Source organism: Microcebus murinus, chromosome 1, assembly GCF_040939455.1.
Source record: "Microcebus murinus isolate Inina chromosome 1, M.murinus_Inina_mat1.0, whole genome shotgun sequence".
In the NCBI taxonomy this organism is placed as follows: Eukaryota; Metazoa; Chordata; class Mammalia; order Primates; family Cheirogaleidae; genus Microcebus; species Microcebus murinus.
The window spans coordinates 77,794,480-77,813,321 of NC_134104.1; the positions used below are offsets into that span (position 1 = coordinate 77,794,480).

Consider the following 18,842-nt stretch of genomic DNA (forward strand, 5'->3'; position numbering starts at 1 on the left):
GCAATTGGAAGTACAGGTGTGCACCACCACACCCAACTAGTTTTTAAAAAAAAATTTATAGAGACAAGATCTCACTATGTTGACCAGACTGGTCTTGAATTCCCAACTTCAAGCAGTCCTTCTGCCTCAGCCTCCCAAAGTGTTGGGATTACAGACTCCAGCCACTGCACATGGCCTCTTTCTTTCTTTCTTTCTTTCTTTCTTTTTCTTTCTTTCTTTCTTTCTTTCTTTCTGTCTTTCTGTCTGTCTGTCTGTCTGTCTGTCTGTCTGTCTGTCTGTCTGTCTGTCTATGGCTTGATGATTTCAAATGACCTAACTCTAAGTTTGCTGATTATTTCTTCTGCCTGATCAAGCCAGCTGTTGAACCCTTGTAAATAATTTTTATGTTCCGTTATTATGTTTTTAAGCTTCAGAATTTCTGTTAGGTTCTTTTCATAATTTCTGTCTCTTTGTTGTTATTCACATTTTGTTCATACATCATTTTCTGACTTCATTTAGTTCTCATTTAGCTCATTGAGCATCTTTACAGTTATTTTAAATTACTTGTCAAGGAACCCATAGATCCGTGTTTCCTTAGGGTCAGTGTTTGGCATTTTATTTTGTTCCTTTGAGCCTTGTTTCACTGTTTGTTTGTATGCCTAGTAATTTGGGGGGAGGCAGTTGGCATTTGACAAAACAACCACTTCTCCTAGTCTTTGTGTACTTTGTGCAGTGGAAGACCTTCATTAATAAGCCTAGTTAAAGGTTCTAGAGACCTTTCAGACCTTTTGCGATTTTTCTTTTCTTTCTTTTCTTTTTTTCTTTTCTGATTCCTTGATCCCTCTGGTGTCTGGCTACAAACCTGCAGCTCTAACGTGCCACTTGTCTCTATTTTCAGCATCTTGCAAACTATGGTGCCAGCCCTGTCAGTGCTCTGAGTCAGGGACACGAAAAACAGTCTTTCAGGAAGCTCCCAGACAAACCAAAATGCTGGATCCATGATCCAGTCTTTTGTTTCCATCCCAAGGGAGGAGCCCAGCTCGTGGGGTTTCTTCCCATTTGCTCTTTGCTGTGCCATGTTGGGGGACAGTATGAATGCTGAGCCAAACACTGAATTTTCTTACCCCTTTTCCTGAAATCCCTCCTTTATTTACAATGGCCTTGGTGTTAAAGGTTCTCACCTGATCTCTGGAGTTCTCATGGAAGTGTTCTGGTCCATCTATTGTTAATTTGAGGTGTCTGTGGAAGGGAAAGAGATCCTGTGGCTTCCTCGTGTGCCATCTTGCTGACGTCACTCTCCCTTGTGCCTTTTTTAAGAGCAAAGTAAACTTTCTTCCTATAGTCACCCAACAGATTTCTTCTTCTACCTCATTGGCCAGATCTGTCTCATGGACCCACTTCTAACCAATCACTACAAGGGAGTAGAATTACCATGGTTTGGCTTATGTTAAATCAAAATTCATGAACTGGGGTTGATGAGAGACCTGGCCTCTCCTGAAACCCATCACCACTTGGTACCTGTGCAAAATAACTTCCATTCATAAGACAGAAGCAGGGTAAAGGCTCTTGGAAGACAACCATTATGTTGTTTTAAGTATTAAATTGTTGTTTGTCTCTTTTAGAGCTGAAGAGATCCCCCTGAAAATCTTGGCCCACAATGGCTTGGTTGGAAGACTGATTGGGAAAGAAGGCAGAAATTTGAAGAAAATTGAACATGAAACAGGGACCAAGATAACAATCTCATCGTAAGCCACCTATTTAGATTAATTATGCCCAATAATGGAGAACTTATACATTTTGATATGCCCAAATCATTCATCTAATTTTCCCTAAAATGGAAATGTAATCATAAGTGATGTAATTATTTCGATGGTCTTCAAAGACAAATACATAAATAGTTACCAGTTAGACATTTTCCACTAGGGATGTGATCTAGTGGAAATAAGATGTCAGAGATTCTACACTAGTATGTTGTAAAGGAACCAGTCATCTTCTTCTCCACCAAGACTTGTTTGTGATTTTTCTGGGATTTAATTTTTTCTCTTTAAAAAAGGAAATTTCAACCAGCCATGGTAACTAATACCTGGAATCCTAGCATTTTGTGAGGCCAAGGCGGGAGGATTACTTGAGGCCAGGAGTTGAGACCAGCCTGAGCAGCATAATGAGAACCCCATCTCTACAAAATATAAAAAAATGTAGCCAGGCATGGTAGCACATGCCTGCAGTCCCAGCTACTCAGGAGCCTGAGGCAGGAGGATCGCTTGAGCCCAGGATTTTGAGGTTGTAGTGAGCTATGATGATGCCACTGCTCTCTAGCACAGGCAACAGATCAAGACCCTGTCTCAAAAAAAAAAAAAAAAAAAGGAAATTTCTTTCTTTTTCCCACTGGCCAGTTTGCAGGATTTGAGCATATATAACCCTGAAAGAACCATCACTGTGAAGGGCACAGTTGAGGCCTGTGCCAATGCTGAGATAGAGATCATGAAGAAGCTCCGAGAGGCCTTTGAAAATGATATGCTGGCTGTTAACGTAAGTTCCTAATGCTTTCTTCTCTACTGGTTTCACATGTGCTTCCAGGCAGAGCCAGGCTGCTCTAAGAATAATTGTCATTCAGCTAATGAGGAAGTGCCTTAGGGATAGGTTTTTCTCAACTGCTTAGGATTAAGGAATTCAAACAATCAAGAAACCAACTAATAAATGATAAATATACTAGAAACCATTAAAATAATAACTTTGAAGACTGCAAAATGAGGAAATGCTTATGATATAATGTTATTAAAAGAGTAAGATACAAAAGTATATAACTAGAGTTCCAGTTATATAAAACAAAATATGACTGGAAGATTATATACAAAAATAAAAATAGCCAGTATGTTAGGAAAGTGGGATTTTCTGCTTTCCAAACTTTCTGTAATATTGTCCTGTTGCTTTTTAAATTTTAAAAATACATGCTTTAGCCAGTTGCGGTGGCTCACGCCTGTAATCCTAGCACTCTGGGAGGCCGAGGCGAGCAGATTGCTCAAGGTCAGGAGTTCAAAACCAGCCTGAGCGAGACCCCGTCTCTACCATAAAAATAGAAAGAAATTAATTGGCCAACTAATATATATATATATATAAAAATCAGCCAGGCATGGTGGCTTATACCTGTAGTCCCAGCTACTCGGGAGGCTGAGGCAGGAGGATCGCTTGAGCCCAGGAGTTTGAGGTTGCTGTGAGCTAGGCTGACGCCACGGCACTCACTCTAGCCTAGGCAAGAAAGCGAGACTCTGTCTCAAAAAAAAAAAAAAAATACATGCTTTAAAATTAACTTTTGATTTTCATCCTTTGCTTGCTGATCTACACTTTCAGATTGCCCAGTAAATGTTGCCAATTACCTGAGTTCTCACTAATACTTCTAGCAAACTGATTTGGGTTTATTCTTCCTGTTATTGCTACCTAGTTTTCACTTTATGATGGGGAGATACCAGTCTGGCATTCAGAAAATTCTTTAAAATACTTGGTCATCAGCAAAGCCCAAGCTCAGCCCATTCACTTTTTTTTTTTTTCTTTTGAATGAGTAACTTATGTCTGAAGCCCATTTCACTTTTTAATGATAATTTTCTAACATATAAAAAAGTGGAGAGGATGGAGAGGATGCTCCAATAAGTCCACATATGCCTGTATTCTGGCTTCAGCAGTTACCAGCTCAAGGCCTGTTTTGTTTCATCTGAACCTTCATCCACATCCACTTCCCATCCCTGTTGGATGACCTGGAAAACCTACAAAAGGGTCTGGATGATTGAAACATCTTCACCTGACCATATCACTTAGATTCCTTCATGTCTGTATCAGAGTCATGTACTGATAGATGAATAACAGAATCACTAGATCTTGTAAACCAAATGAGGTGAAGGTGACAAATCCCAGCTCTACTATTCCAAACATTCTAAAAGAAGGCAACTTACTGGGTGGCTTCAGCCACTGACAAGAAAATAGAAAATGTTAGAAAACTGCTTCAGGTTCAGAGAATCAAAGATGGGAGTAGGTTGGACACAGTTCAGAATAGGTGTCCACATTCCTCTGCCTCTGAAGGGCTGTGTAGTTAAAACTCAGCCCCAGCCTATGTGGGCATCCTCAGGTTTACATGTGAAATAAGCAAATAAGTGACACGATTACAAAGCTGGCAACTAAGTAAGGAAGAGATAAAGTTGTGAACGATCCTGAACCTGGATAATAGAATTTACCAATGTGGTATCCTAGTGAAGTGTCTGAGCTTTTTTCCCTGAGTAGAGTTAGAAAAAACTATTAGTCCAATTTGTTTTAAACATAGTCATTCAACAAATATTTATTGAGTACTTACTACATACCAGGCACTGAGAACACAACACTAAGTAATACAGTCTCTGTCTACAAGAAAAGTATGGTGTAAAAGGGAAAGAAATAGTTAAGCAAGAGATTCAAATATGTAATGTGTGCTGTTTTAAGGAAATATAGGAATGCTAGAGGAGCACAGACAGGGCATTTGAGCTAAGGCCTTTGGGATGAAAGAAAGCTTTCTGCATGAGGGGGCATCTAAGCTCTGGTGAAACCCACAGGTGAGTAGGACTTAGAAAAGCACTTCCTTGTAAGAGAGACAAGATGTGCAGGGGCCCAGAGGTGAGAGAGCATGCAGGGTATTTAGGAAACAGGATCAGGCAGGGTAAGGATGAGGAGTTAGCAGGAGTAAGGCTGGCAAAGTGCCTCCGTTCCCAGGAGGAGCCTCATTTGCCGTAATAAGATGTATAAACGTTCCCAAGGCAGAGAAGATTTGAAGGAAAACTATGGTCAGGTTGCAGTTTGGCATCCACCCCCAATGCAGGGTGTGGAAGAGGTCCACGGGGCCAGGGCATTGCTGATTAGGAGACGCTGGTGCCATCCAGACAAGAAATGGAGGTTGACCCAGGTGAGCTGGGCCTCTCTGGTCTCCTCCCCTCATTTTTCTTCTCCATTTCTGTTCCCAGCAACAAGCCAATCTGATCCCAGGGTTGAATCTCAGCGCACTTGGCATCTTTTCAACAGGACTGTCCGTGCTGCCTCCACCAGCAGGGCCCCGCGGAGCTCCCCCCGCTGCCCCCTACCACCCCTTCGCTGTAAGTAGCTCAGCAGTCAGAGGTTGCTTTTATGCTGGGCATCTCCGGGCAGCAGCATTACTCTACTATGTTGAATTAGAGCTGAAGCTTTCATTTAAAGGCAGTGCTCATGAGTACAGATGAATCCAATGTAGGATGAACCCAGAATTTCTTAGGACTTCTTAATGGGCAAATTAGTATTAACCATCCTCTAAACGTGTGCTTTTAAACATGGTGTATGTCATATCTAGGAAAGAAAGAAACTACTAGCAAATTCCTAACTAGACTCCTATTATTGTAAAAAAAAGGATTCGTTAGCTCACATAAGAGCATTCGTGAATATTGGTTGTTTAGTAAAATTAGGGCATCGGGGTGATTCTTAGATATTCATACAATTACTGCCTCTATCTACAATTCAAATGCATTATATTTTACTAATAGGCAGTTTTTAAAAGAAAATAGTGCATAGTGTTTGTGTCTAAACATTTAGCACAATGCCTGGTATTTAGTAGGTTCTCAATAAGTACTTATTGTTTGAATCATACTTTATAACAAATGTGAATTTTATGAGTTTTCTACTTTTTGCTTTCATTCACAAACATTATTCAAGATTAACACATTACCAAATTGGGGTTCAAGATACTTCACAGCTTTTTTTTTAATTCCCAAATTTTCTCTACACATATTTCTATTTTTAAAGCAAATTTTCTTTGTCCCAATGTTTATAGTGTCTAAATGGGAGGAATCAGGTGGCTGAATACTGCCTTTGCCATTCCTTTCTTTTGAGAGGTGGTTTCTGGTGTAGATGTCACATTGTGTGAATTCCCAGTAGCCTTTTGGGTTGTCTGTAGAGAGACAGAAGAATCCCACTATGTCGTTTGTTCTTCCAACAGCTGGCACCCATGTGACATCCTTAGTCACATGTACACACACATTCTGGAATCTTGTTTATCTGTAGCTCTTCTGAGTCATTTCTAAATCTCTCCATCCCATCTCTTTAGTGATCTTCATTTTTCCTTGAACTAGAGGAAAAGGCCCAACACTGAGCCATGTATGTGTGTGTGCGCGTGTGTATGTGTGTGTGTGCATGTGGTAGAGTGGACTGAAGGTGTGGCATGTGGCGGGAAGGATTGTGGCAGCTGTCACAATCGTGTGGCCACTCCAAGGAGCAAGAACACCCATGAGAGTTGCACATCTTCAAACTTTTGCTGTCAGGTTTGAGAATGACAGCTCTGTCAATTAAATGGCATTGAAGCACATCTCATTTCTTGAGAGAGAGGCTGTGCAGTCTGCCCCTCAGAAGGTAACCTGAAAAACCAGGCCACCCTTTCAGCCTAGGTAACATGAGCTGGGGGGAGACATGTTAAAATAGACCACTTCTAAAATTGAGTAAAAGAGGTGTCCACATACTATATAGCCTGAGGACCAAATTTAGCTCACTGCTTATTTTTTGTAAATAAATGGGAGAGTTGCTTGATGCCAGGAGTTCAAGACCAGCCTGAGCAACATAGTGAGACCCTGTCTCTATAAAAAATAAGAAAAATCAGCTGGGTGTGGTGGCATGCACCTGTAGTCCCAGCTACTTGGGAGGCTGAGGCAAGAGGATTGCTTGAGCCCAGGAGTTTGAAGCTGCAGTGAGCTACAGTGATGCCACTGCACTCTAGCCTGGGCAACAGAGCATGACCTTGTCTCAGAAAAATGCTGACACAGACACAAAGCGAACACATGCTATTGAAAAAATGGCACTGATAGACTTGCTCGACACAGGGTTGCCACAAACCTTCAGTTTATAAAAAAATGCAATATCTGCAAAGTGCAATAAAATGAGATATACCTGTACATAAGCCTTTGCACAAGTATGTGAGTATATCTGAAAGAAAATTCCCTAAGACTGGAACTATTGTGTCAAAACATATATGCAGGCCGGGCGCTGTGGCTCACGCCTGTAATCCTAGCTCTTGGGAGGCCGAGGCGGGCGGATTGCTCAAGGTCAGGAGTTCAAAACCAGCCTGAGCGAGACCCCGTCTCTACTATAAATAGAAAGAAATTAATTGGCCAACTGATATATATATAAAAAATTAGCCGGGCATGGTGGCGCATGCCTGTAGTCCCAGCTACTCGGGAGGCTGAGGCAGAAGGATCACTCGAGCCCAGGAGTTTGAGGTTGCTGTGAGCTAGGCTGACGCCACGGCACTCACTCTAGCCTGGGCAACAAAGCGAGACTCTGCCTCAAAAAAAAAAAAAAAAAAAAAACATATATGCATTTTAAATATGTAGAGATTTCTCTCCAGCAGAATTCATGTAGAAATTTTAAGAATTAAGGTAGTTAAATAGGTAATGTTTTCCTTTATGGGTTTCTAGCCTTTATTGTCATGGAAGGAAAAAAGCCTTCTCCTCTCCAAAATTGTAAAAATATTCTCCCATGTTTTCTTATGCTAATTTTTAGTTGTTGATTTTGGGGGGTTTGTTTTATATACATATATGTATATGTCATAGGGACTTTATCTTGACTTACACTTTGAAATAGAGATCTAATTTTACTTTTTCCAAATGGATAGCAGATTTCCCCCAAATCATTTATTTATTGAGTAATCCACCATCTTGTTATTTAACTTGAAATGCCGACTTTGTTATACACTAATTCCCACTTAGTCATATTTCTGCACTCTATTGTGTTCCCATTCATCTCTTTGCATAGACAATTACTACAGCAATTACCACAGCAAATTACTGTAGTTTTTACATGATCTTTGACAGTTGTAACAGCAAGGTTAAAAGAAATTGGAAAGAAGGCCAACTTTTAAACTTTTACTATGCTTGGGAAAATTAATATATAGGAATTTTCTGTTCCTTGAATATTTGATTAAACCCATCCATAAAGCATCTGGGCCTCATAACTTTTGTTGGGAGAAAGATCATTATAATCTTTTTAATTTGGTTTTGTTGATTTGTATTTTCCTATAAAAGTATCCATTTTATCTCTCTATGTGTTGGTGTATAGTTGTACAAAACAGACTGTTGCCTTTAAATCTCCAAACTTGTGGTTATATCTCTCTTTTAATTTCTAACATTGTATATTTGTGTTTTATCTTTTTTTTGTTATTAAGATTTGCTAGGGATTTTTCTATTTTTAAAAATGTCTAAGTAGTTAAGGGTTTCCTTTTTGTTATCTTGCAATTATTTCCTTTATTCTTTTGTACTCACATAATGTAACATTTCTGATTTTTATGGCCTTGCTCAGTGCATGATCAATTTGGGGGAATAATGGGCAGTTAGAAGTGTGCATGTCCTCTGATGGCCTCAAAGTTGTGTTAACAGCTATAAAATCAAGCTTTCAACTGGTGACTCGTAGTCTCTCTATAATTATTTTAATTTATGTGACATTAAGTTTTGAGGACTGTTTACTATTCTCTGATTATGAGTTTGTCAAATTCTTTATTTGTAAGAGATTCTTAAATGTGTTTTGATCATATTATTTTAGAAATAATCTGGAATTTTAGTCCAAATTATTAAGCTTTTTTTCTTAAATATACAACCTCATAATCCAAAGTTATTGAAAATTAACTAAAATTTTTCTGGTTCTTTGCTCACCTCAAAAGGCTTCTTGTGTTCCATGCCCTTTCATCTTTGAGTTATTTGTTTTTGTTGTTGTTGTTTGCTGTTTTTGTTGTGTTATTTGGCTGGAATACTTCTTCAGAAAACTTTTTTAGGAAGTAGTGCATGAGTAGTATAATTTCTAAGCCTTTCTATATCTGATATGCCTTTCTTTTTCCCTCACATGTGAACGAAAGTTCAGCTGGGTGTCTAGAAATTCTAGGGTCATAGTTCCTTTAGAACTGCAAAAACATTACTTCTAACATTAGGCTTTTATGATAAGTGTGCTACAAGCTGAATTCTCCTTTTTTTGTAGATACATATTTGCTTTTTTGGTCTGTAAGGGTTTTGTTTGTTTGTTTGCTTTTGTTTTTGTTTTTTGCCTTTTATAGCATTTTGCCTTTACCCTTGGAATTCAGGAATCTGAATCTGAGCACTTTGATCTGAAAATTCAAGTTTTTTTTTTCTTTGGCTCAGGAAAATCTTTTCCTTCTAAAATTAATTTTAGTATTGTTTTCCTCCGTCCACTTCATTTTCTCCTCCTGGAGTCCTACTTTGTGGATAGTAAATTTTACTCTACTCTGTGTGTCTAATTCCCTCTCTTGTCTTTTGGTTTTACCTGAATTAATCTTCTAGCGCACCAATGCACTTTTCAGCAGTGTCCATTCTACTGTTTATACATCCTCTGTTACTTAACTAATCATGTTTTTAGTTTCCAAGATCATCCTAGTTCTCTGATTGGTCTTTTCTCATAACAGTCTACTCACGTTTTATCAAAGTGCTAAACTCTTGAATCTCACTTAGGAATTCAAGTGAGAATTTTTTAAAGAGCCCTCCCTTCTTTCCTGAATTAACTCACTAAGGTTGTTTGCTTGCCTTGCTCAGCCTTGCTCTCCTCTTTCATGCTGCTGATTCTTTATATATGTCTGAGGAATTGTAATTGTTAATTTACATATTTAAATGAACTCAACAGAAGGCATATTAGAATCCTTAGGGGAGCTTTTGCATAGTATGTTACCCAGACCCGACCTGAACCAGTGAATTCAGAATGTTCCAGGTGAGCATGGTGTTGAGTGTAGTGGTTAAGCTCTTGAGACAGAGATCTGTGTTAGAATCCTGGCTTTACCACTTGCTGGCTGACTAGTTCTTAGCTCCTGCCAGAAACTTAAGATTGTATGAGAACACCCAGAGGTGGATAAGCAGCTGCCATGTGCAGAGGCACTTCAACAAGCTAGGGGTAGAAACAGCGTGTGCTCGGAATCTTGGAAAGCTGTGTCCACAACACTAACTCCTCTAGCTAAGTCCTCGACCCTTCCCCGGGCCCATGTCCCTGGTCCCCAGAGGGAGCACTTGCCATCTTTGCAGCCTGGTGTCAGTCTGCATCACACTAAAGCTATTTAAGTATTTGAACATAATTGATATGCCTGGCTCTTACCCTCCACATTACCCCTTTCCCCCCCTTCCTCTTCCCACCCCGATTTCTTCAGACTATCAGCAAAACCATCTATAAAATAGTCACACAGAATAGCTCAGATGCTGCGATTCTCCCAGAAAAAGCAGGCACAACTGTTTATAACTCCCTTTTTAGTTTTCACGAGTGTGTTTGATATACACTCCTCCACCCACCTCCCAGCAGTCAAACTTGGAGGGAAAGCAGATGCCAGTGTTGCCGAAACTGAGAATTGGAGATGAACCTGTGGATAATAATGACCTCCTCCTACCGCCCCTCGGTTGGCAGGGGGTGAGGGCACACCTGCTAGGAACACCTTCACCAAACCACCTCCATTCCTCCTTCCACTGTCAAAATGCTTTTGGAAGACTCAAAAATAAAGTAGCTTATCCCTTATAAAATAGCCAGGACTTTTGAGCTGGCACAGTGAGCCAAATGGCCACACTGGAGCCGCAGTTCCCTCCTGACTTCCCTGTGCCTTGGGGCCTTAGACCAGATGTCTGATGACTACAGCCTGTTTTTCCATTAAAGAGAATACCTCTTCAAGCCATCGCCAGGTTACTTCTTATGATCATTATAAATAAGCAAGTTTTGAAAGTCTACTTTCATTTTGAGGCTATAGATGCCACATAAGCTTGGGGGCATGGGAAATAATAGAAAGTATGCTCTGATTAACACTCATTTCATTATAAATAAGTACTCATTTAACACTCATTAATTCGGCCCATACAGGGTGTGGTGATAGAGCCATAATTCCTATGACCTTGCTAAATACCATGTAGCACCTTCAGGGGCATCTGCTGTACCAAGGTCCAATCCATGTCTGAGCCACAGCCCACGGGCCCTTTGTGCTCTCGTGTCGCTGCCTTGCCAACCACAGCCTGCTGTGCTCTTACTTGCTTTCACCATACTGGCCTCCTTTCTGTTTTTCAAACAGGCCAACCCCTTTTCTACCTCGGGACTTCCAAGAACCCTGCTTAGAATGTCCCCTCCCAGTGCCCTGCACAGAGCTCCTTCTCCTCCGCGGGTCTCGACTCCAAGAGCCTTCCCAGACCACTCGTTTTGCTCACAGCACTTCTCTGAAGTTATCTTCTCATCTGCCTCCCCAGTCGAATACAAGTTCCACGTGGCAGTGCCTTTTCTGTTTTAGTAACTGTGTCCTCAGCACCAGGAACAGTGCCTCCCACATAGTAGGTACTCAGATACATTTTGAATCAATAAATGAACAATTGAATGAACCCTCATAACAGTACTATAAGAGCTAGATGTTATTTGAGCCCATTTGTGGATGAAGTTCGGAAAGGGTAAAAATTGTTCTAACCTATAGAGCTTTAGTAATTCAGACTCAAGTCTTCTGACTCCAAAAACCGACTTTTGTACACAAAGGCTAATGGCAGAGCCTTAGCTAGAAATGAGCTCCTGATTGCAGAGTTCAGGATTCTTTCCCTATGACAAATTTCCAGCTGTGACTCATGAATAAAAAGGGAATTTGTCCTTTTTATCCTTTTACAGCTAATTAAAAAAGCTCTCCCTTACCCCAAGTGATAAGTCTAAATTTGATACAGTGTTTATATTAGGAGTGTTTGAACTCAGAATAGGAACCACAAGGTGGCTTGTCTATTTTTGGCCTCACATGAGTTTTGTAAGGAAAAGGTAAATCACAATTCAAAAGAATAATGTCTGCTCTGAGGGCTGAAGGAATGGCTCTCCAGGAGGGAGAAGGGCAGTATCGTCCTCTCCCCAGAGTAGAGCTTTCTCTGAGCAGAAAAATTACATGATTTCTCCCCTCACCATCCATGGCCCAGGACAGGGACCTGCGCAGAGGAGGGTCTGGAGCTGATGTTCTTTCCAGGAAGTCCTCAAGAAAGGCAGGGCCAAGAGGAGCAAACCTCTTCACCTACCTTCCTTCAAAACTTGAGGTTGCAAAAAGACTGCTGATCTCACAGCACCCACTTGTGGGCATAAGGTGTCAGTGCAGCCTCTTTCCAAGTCAGCGAGGCTTGCACTGGACCGGTAATTCCCGTGCATAAGCAGAGCTCTGTCCCTGCGGGTGCCGCCGGTACCTAGAGCACTCCTGGACAGCCCCTGATGATGTTCACATCTCTCACCTCTCTCTAAGATCAAAAAGGGTAAGGAACGGTTTCATTTTGTCCCTAACGAGTCATAAAGTGAAGTCATAATGTGCAGCTGAGTCCAGCTGGAGATTCAGGAGATAGGACGTGTATGTCACCATGAGATTTGCTATGTGGCCCTCAGTGGAAAGCCGGTCTTGCCTCATCCAGGTCTGACCACTGTGGGAACCGTCATCCTGAGGGTGCTATCTGGCAGCTCGGGCCTGCAAAGATGGGGGTTCTGTGGTGCCCAGAGCTGTCGGCATCCCTTCCTGTCACAGTTATGTAGGTGTTTACTTGGCCTCTTGTAAAGCACATTCAGACTAGTCTTTGCCAGCTCTGATCAATGTCCTGTCCATAAGAATATATAAAATCACACATATTCCTGTCTTATAGGACTGTTATGAGGATTAAAAGAGTTTACAAATAAAGTATCTTTGATAGTACCTAGTACACAGTAGATATTTAATAAAAAGCAACTACTTTTTAAATTTTGATTTTCCCAATAGCTCTATTTTCTTGTATCCACATCTGCCCTGCTGTTCCCTGCTTCCCCTTACCCACACTCACACACAGTATACTCATTCATTTTCTTTCTTTCACCCCTCAGTCTCTTTTTAAATTTCTCCATTCCCTATCTCTCCATTCCTTCTGAAATGTTCTGATGGAGCTGACTGAACTATCTCCACAGGAGCACCTTTGTGTCTTCTGAATAGCTCCTGGGTATTGTCCCAGCACTCTCTGTTCCTTTTAATCTACGACTTGTAATTCCCCAGAAAATAGAAGCCACTGGCTCTGCCCGTGTACCTGAGGACAGGTTGAAAGAGAATGTGCGTGTGTGGATGTGTCTGCACACGTGCGAGTGCGTCGCGCCCACGGTAAGTTCCTGGGGAGCCTCAGCTGTGGCTCAGCTTAGAAACAGATAAACAGTCGGCCCAGAGCCACTGCAGTAGGTGCCATCTTGGTCAGTGGTCTGCTGGGGAGACGTGGAACAGAATCTGAGACACACAGGGACAGGTGTGTAGACAGGGGAGGGAAGTCAGCTATGGTGCAGAGAGCCTGTGCTACGTGTGGGAAATCTTGCCTCCATGAGTATGGTGACTGTCCCCGAGAGCACCCGCTCACTGACTGTTTCTCTCCTGCTGCAGACCCACTCCGGATACTTCTCCAGCCTGTACCCCCATCACCAGTTCAGCCCGTTTCCACATCATCACTCTGTAAGTGTCGCTCAGTTCGGCCCCAGATGCCACTTTTCTCTCTCTTGTGGGTGGCCCACCTGGCCCTTGAGGGACGGACCAGTGAATGTTCTGGGTTGTCCGGGCATGTCACGTCTCAAGCATAAGTGCACAAACCACCCAGCACCCAGGTCGGGCTGGTGCTGTTCCTGTTGGCCAGTCCTGCTGATGCCCACACGTCGCACGCGCTGCAGGAAGCCGGCACCAGTGAGCGATCAACAGGTCACGTTAGGAGGTGGCATTGAGCTAAAGAACAGAGTTTCTAAAGACCTTTGAACAATGTCTAGCAGATGGGGTCATGTCATTCTCATAGACCCCTGTAGCAGGGACCCCTGGCAGCCTAGCCCCGGAGCCCCTCCCTTCCCCTATAGCGTCCCAGGAGGGGTGACTCGCCCCATTCCCCAGTCAGGGCAGGATCAGTCGCTTTGTGAAAATGCTACTCCTGGCTACACGGTGGGCAGAGCAGCTTTCCATTCCCTCTACCAGAGTGCCTCAGGACCCTGTCCTCAGGCCACATGTGTTTAATAACTTTTTGATTTTTTGGATGAAGACACAGGAGAAGTACATATCACATTGTATATGACAGAAAACCCGTCAACAGACAGCTTTTTGAATCCAACAAATTCTGATGCTCAGAGGAGTTTGCACTTTGTCATGCAGCCCTGCCTATGTTCAGGTGCGTCCCTCAAGCTTTACCCCTGCAGAGCGCTAGGCCCCAGGACAACCCCACGCACCATTTTGGCCCTTTCTTTGTACGATGGGGCCTTCCCACCATGGGGCTCGTGGTAGGTGCTTGGTCACTGTTCAGTGCCTGAAAAAGAAGCCCCAGTTGGAATGATGTCTCCTTGTCTCACCCTCCTAGTATCCAGAGCAGGAGATTGTGAATCTCTTCATCCCGACCCAGGCTGTGGGCGCCATCATCGGGAAGAAAGGGGCGCACATCAAACAGCTGGCAAGATTCGCCGGAGCCTCCATTAAGGTAAGGCTGCCCCGTCAGCTGCCTGCACCCCTTTTCCACACCTCACCCACTTCACATCCCTGTTCTTTCTCTCAGTCCTGGGCAACTCTTATACCATCCAGAGACAGAATCCCACAGGATCTAGGAAATTTGCCCCCAAGACTATCCCTAGATGCTCTCATCTTCCCTTCACTTACTTGTTTTCTGTTCAGCTAATAACTAAATTTTAAAAAGGCCGGTCATGCCTATAATTCTAGCACTCTAGGAAGCCGAGGCGGGAGGATCACTTGAGTTCAGGAGTTCGAAGACCAGACTGAGCAAGAACGAGAACCCGTCTCTATAAAAAATAGAAAAATTAGCCAGGTATGGTGGCAGGCACCCATAGTCCCAGCTACTCAGGAGGCTGAGGCAGGAAGATCGCGTAAGCCCAGGAGTTTGAAGCTGCAGTGAGCTATGATGACACCACTACACTCTAGCCCAGCTAACAGAGCGAGACCCTATCTCAAAAAAAAGAAAAGAAAAAGAAAAAAATATTAGTAACAACCCAGTGCAGTCCCCTTTGGATTATCATTGTCCTTTGCATTGCAAGAACATAAAGCAAAGAAAGGTTGAGGATATTTCCTACGCTATGGGAATGGACTTGAGTAGGGTGCTAATTTATACTTAGTACATTAATCTCCATTTCAAAAATCCTTGAACTTTAAAAAAATAATTTGAATAAAAAACTCTTTGAAAAGCGATGATATGCTCTTTTACAGTTTGTTTTACACCTGGCTGGGCCAGGTGGCTCATGCCTGTAATCCTAGCACTCTGGGAGGCCAAGGCAGGCAGATTGCTCAAGGTCAGGAGTTCAAAACCAGCCTGAGCAAGAGCGAGACCCCGTCTCTACTATAAATAGAAAGAAATTAATTGGCCAAATAATATATATAGAAAAAATTAGCCGGGCATGGTGGCGCATGCCTGTAATCCCAGCTACTCTGGAGGCTGAGGCAGCAGGATTGCTTGAGCCCAGGAGTTTGAGGTTGCTGTGAGCTAGGCTGATGCCATGGCACTCATTCTAGCCTGGGCAACAAAGTGAGACTCTGTCCCCCCCCCCCAAAAAAAAAAGAAAAGCGATGATAAAATCATAGATAAATAAAAGCTGATGCCGTGGCCTGATAAGAAGCCCCGGGCTAAGCAGAGAGGCTCAGGAAGGAAGGTCCTTGACTTACGGAAAGAGTTGTGAGTGCAGATGTGGCAGTAGTGACAGACCCACATCCTGCTTGTGGAGCACAATGGGGAGAATCGTCAATCGTCAGAGAAGCTGAAAGGGAAGGATTATTTGACCCTGGTCCTGCTCCAAGCCCAGCTATCAGCTCTGACTCACAGGCAGAATGCAGAGAGCGTCCCAAACCTCATGAAACACTTTCGGAAACAGAGTTTCCGTTGTTACGCAAAATAATTTGCTGCCATGGGACAACCCGGAATTCCGAACAAAAAAGTCTCATGACTTGGAGAGAAAGAATGCTTACACTTTCTCCCCAGGAAGAGCTGGAATTTCTCCCACAGCAAGTGTGCTTGGGGAAAAACAAAACATTCTGAGCAGTACAGGACAAGGATTGCAGTGAGACCGTGAATGAATTTTATTTTGGTGAATCATTTTCCCCCTCTGGCCTCATTTATCTCACCTGTTGGGGGGCGGGAAGACAGGCTGAGAGCCCCAAGGTGACAGTGGAGGGGCACATGGGGGCCTTTGCAGCAAGCATGCTTGCCACAGATGAGACCCTGGCCCAGGCGCTACCAGGCAGGTGTGGCCACCCCCACAGGTGGGATGAGTACAGTGTGGAGAGCACTGGGCTGGCTGTCGCCCGAGGGCCTCTCCCAGTGTCCAGTCCTGCCATCTGAGATGCCATGCAGCAGATGGAATAAAAACCATTTTAGCTAAAAGGCACTTGAAGGATCATCTCATCAAATCTCCCGTTCATTCAGCTGAGGAGAGGGAGGCTCAGGAGTGCAGGTGCATGGTCAAGGCACGTGAGTGGCAGGACTGGCTCTTAAATAGAAATTCAACTGACCTCTAGGATACTGAGCACTCCCTGGGGCTAACTACGCCCGTACTCTTCATTTACTATTGCCTGTGAGGACTCAGGGCCCAGAGCGTTTCATTGACTTGTCCAAGGCCTCAAAGCTAAAGCATGAGAGAGCCAAGACTTGCCCATGTTATCCTACTTCTGGTCTAATGTGTTTCCCACCATAGCACCTGACTGCTATGGCAAAGTCATTCCCAGCAGGGCCTTTAGGAAAATAAGAAGAGAGAGAGATAGAGGTACTAATCCCTTGGGCTGGCTCCCGCAGCATTCCCACAGTCCTGTGTCCCAGCAAGGTTGAGTGGTTATATGTCACTTTGCACATGGCTTCTATGGGGGGCATACACAGCAGGGCTGTACCAAGAGGACAGAGTGGGTCTCACTCCATCACCCGGGCAGGAGTGCAGTGGCCTGATCATAGCTCGTTGTATGCAGCCTTGAACTCCTAGGGTCGGACAATCTTCCTGCCTCAGCCTTCCACGTGTCTGGGACTACAGGCACATGCCACGGTGCCAGGCTAATTTTTTGTAGAGACAGAGTCTTGCTATGTTGCCTGGGCTGCTCTCAAACTCCTGGCCTCAAGTGAGGCTCCCACCTCAGCCTCCCAAAGTGCTGGGAGTACATGAGCCACTGCACCTGGCCTCCAAATGGTGTTTTTTATGCTGGACCAACAGTCTTCTTCCCCAGTTCCTGCCTGTCTCTATAACATTAAAGAAGAGGAAAGAAAACCAGGGAAGCCTAGTATTTGTGAAAGATACTTCCTACTTTTTAAAGTCAATCTGGTTTTTACTAGATTCCCTTTATCTTGCCAGGTCTCTGAAAGGACCGTCTCTAAAGCAAAATGGATGATCTCACTAACTCCAGAGAGCCACACCCCCTGCCCCCCAGTTTCTGCAGTGTCAGTCTTCAGGGGCCGCAGCTAGGGACACATTTGGTGCTGCTGGGACAGGGAGAGAGCTTTGAACTCCTCTGTGGGAACAGAGTGCGGGGAGGGGGTGGGCTGAGCTGAGACCTGGGAGACGTACCACAGGGGTGCTTTGGTTACAGGTGAGAGTTGAGTTCCCATTGTCCAACTTCCCTGAAGAACTTCTGGTCAGCAGGCTGCTGAACGCTACCCAAATTTCAGTCCAGTGTCAGCCAGGGACACCCAATTACAGATCTTTACTCTAAACCTTGCTTACGCTGCACTCTTGGCAGTCATCTCCCCTCTCGGTGTCATTTGCTTCAGTCATAAAATGGGGTCCTCATTCCTGCCACTCCAGAGGAAGCGTGCCTGTGGCATGCCATTCCAGAACTGCGGGAGTACATAAGTAGTTCTGAGACGTCTGTCTAGGCCGGTAAATGCCAGACAGTAGAGCAATCAGAGGTATCTTTTCAGAATCTGAGCAAAGTAGCCACAAGTCACTAGGAAGTGGACAAGAACGGCAGAACTGATTGGGTCAATGTGCATCGTGAACCAGCCTTTCGCCCTTCTCTGTTTGGGTGGTGATGAGAACTGGGAGCCACCATGCCCGTGATCTGCTCTCTATTATTATAACTCCTTGACATAAGGACCAGGTTTCACACCAGCTGTGGATCTCAAAGTAGAGGCAGAGGTTCCTGCCAGCAGTCTCAAGGGCCAGCCTGTGTGTGACCTGCCAGTCCCCTGGACACACTGAGCTCTGTGTTTTTTGGCTGAGGCCACTGCCAGGAAATGGCTGCCGCAGCAAAGGGACATCCTCCAAGAAGCACAGTTGCTGGTCACCCGTGTCTCACACTCATCCCATGCCTCTAAGTAAGTAGTCAAGCCAGAGGACTCCTCGCAGATCTTGAGAAGGGGTCCACCCTTCCAGAGCAGGGCAGGGGTCAGAGCCAGCCTTGGCTACATATTCACAATGATGCTGGGACAGGAACACTGGGCCCCGAGGTCCATGGATGGACTGTGGCCTATGGCACATACTGAGAGAAGACAAAATTAAACCCAGTGGGCCGGGCGCGGTGGCTCACGCTTGTAATCCTAGCACTTTGGGAGGCCGAGGCAGGCGGATTGCTCAAGGTCAGGAGTTCAAAACCAGCCTGAGCGAGACCCCGTCTCTACCAAAAAATAGAAAGAAATTAATTGACCAACTAAAAATATATATAGAAAAAATTAGCCGGGCATGGTGGCGCATGCCTGTAGTCCCAGCTACTCGGGAGGCTGAGGCAGGAGGATCGCTGAGCCCAGGAGATTGAGGTTGCTGTGAGCTAGGCTGATGCCATGGCACTCACTCTAGCCTGGGCAACAGAGGGAGACTCTGTCTCAAAAAAAAAAAAAAAAAAATTAAACCCAGTGGAGGTGGAGGCCTTCCTGGAGGAGCTAGGACTAAGTCTCAGTGACCCAGAG

The 18,842-nt window shown here is 44.0% G+C and overlaps 1 protein-coding gene across 2 annotated transcripts in view; it reads left to right on the top strand.

Annotated features, from left to right (window-relative positions):
* The window catches only part of IGF2BP2 (insulin like growth factor 2 mRNA binding protein 2), a 163,287-nt gene that overhangs the window by 133,734 nt on the left and 10,711 nt on the right, over nt 1-18,842 (top strand). The window contains exons 8-12 of one of the 2 annotated variants that reach the window (XM_012749810.3): nt 1,602-1,724; nt 2,373-2,508; nt 4,959-5,087; nt 13,370-13,438; nt 14,319-14,435. In XM_012749810.3, the coding sequence (XP_012605264.1) occupies nt 1,602-1,724; nt 2,373-2,508; nt 4,959-5,087; nt 13,370-13,438; nt 14,319-14,435 (574 nt within the window). The remainder of the gene's footprint in view (nt 1-1,601; nt 1,725-2,372; nt 2,509-4,958; nt 5,088-13,369; nt 13,439-14,318; nt 14,436-18,842) is intronic. The other variant, XM_012749812.3, reaches the window with a different exon arrangement.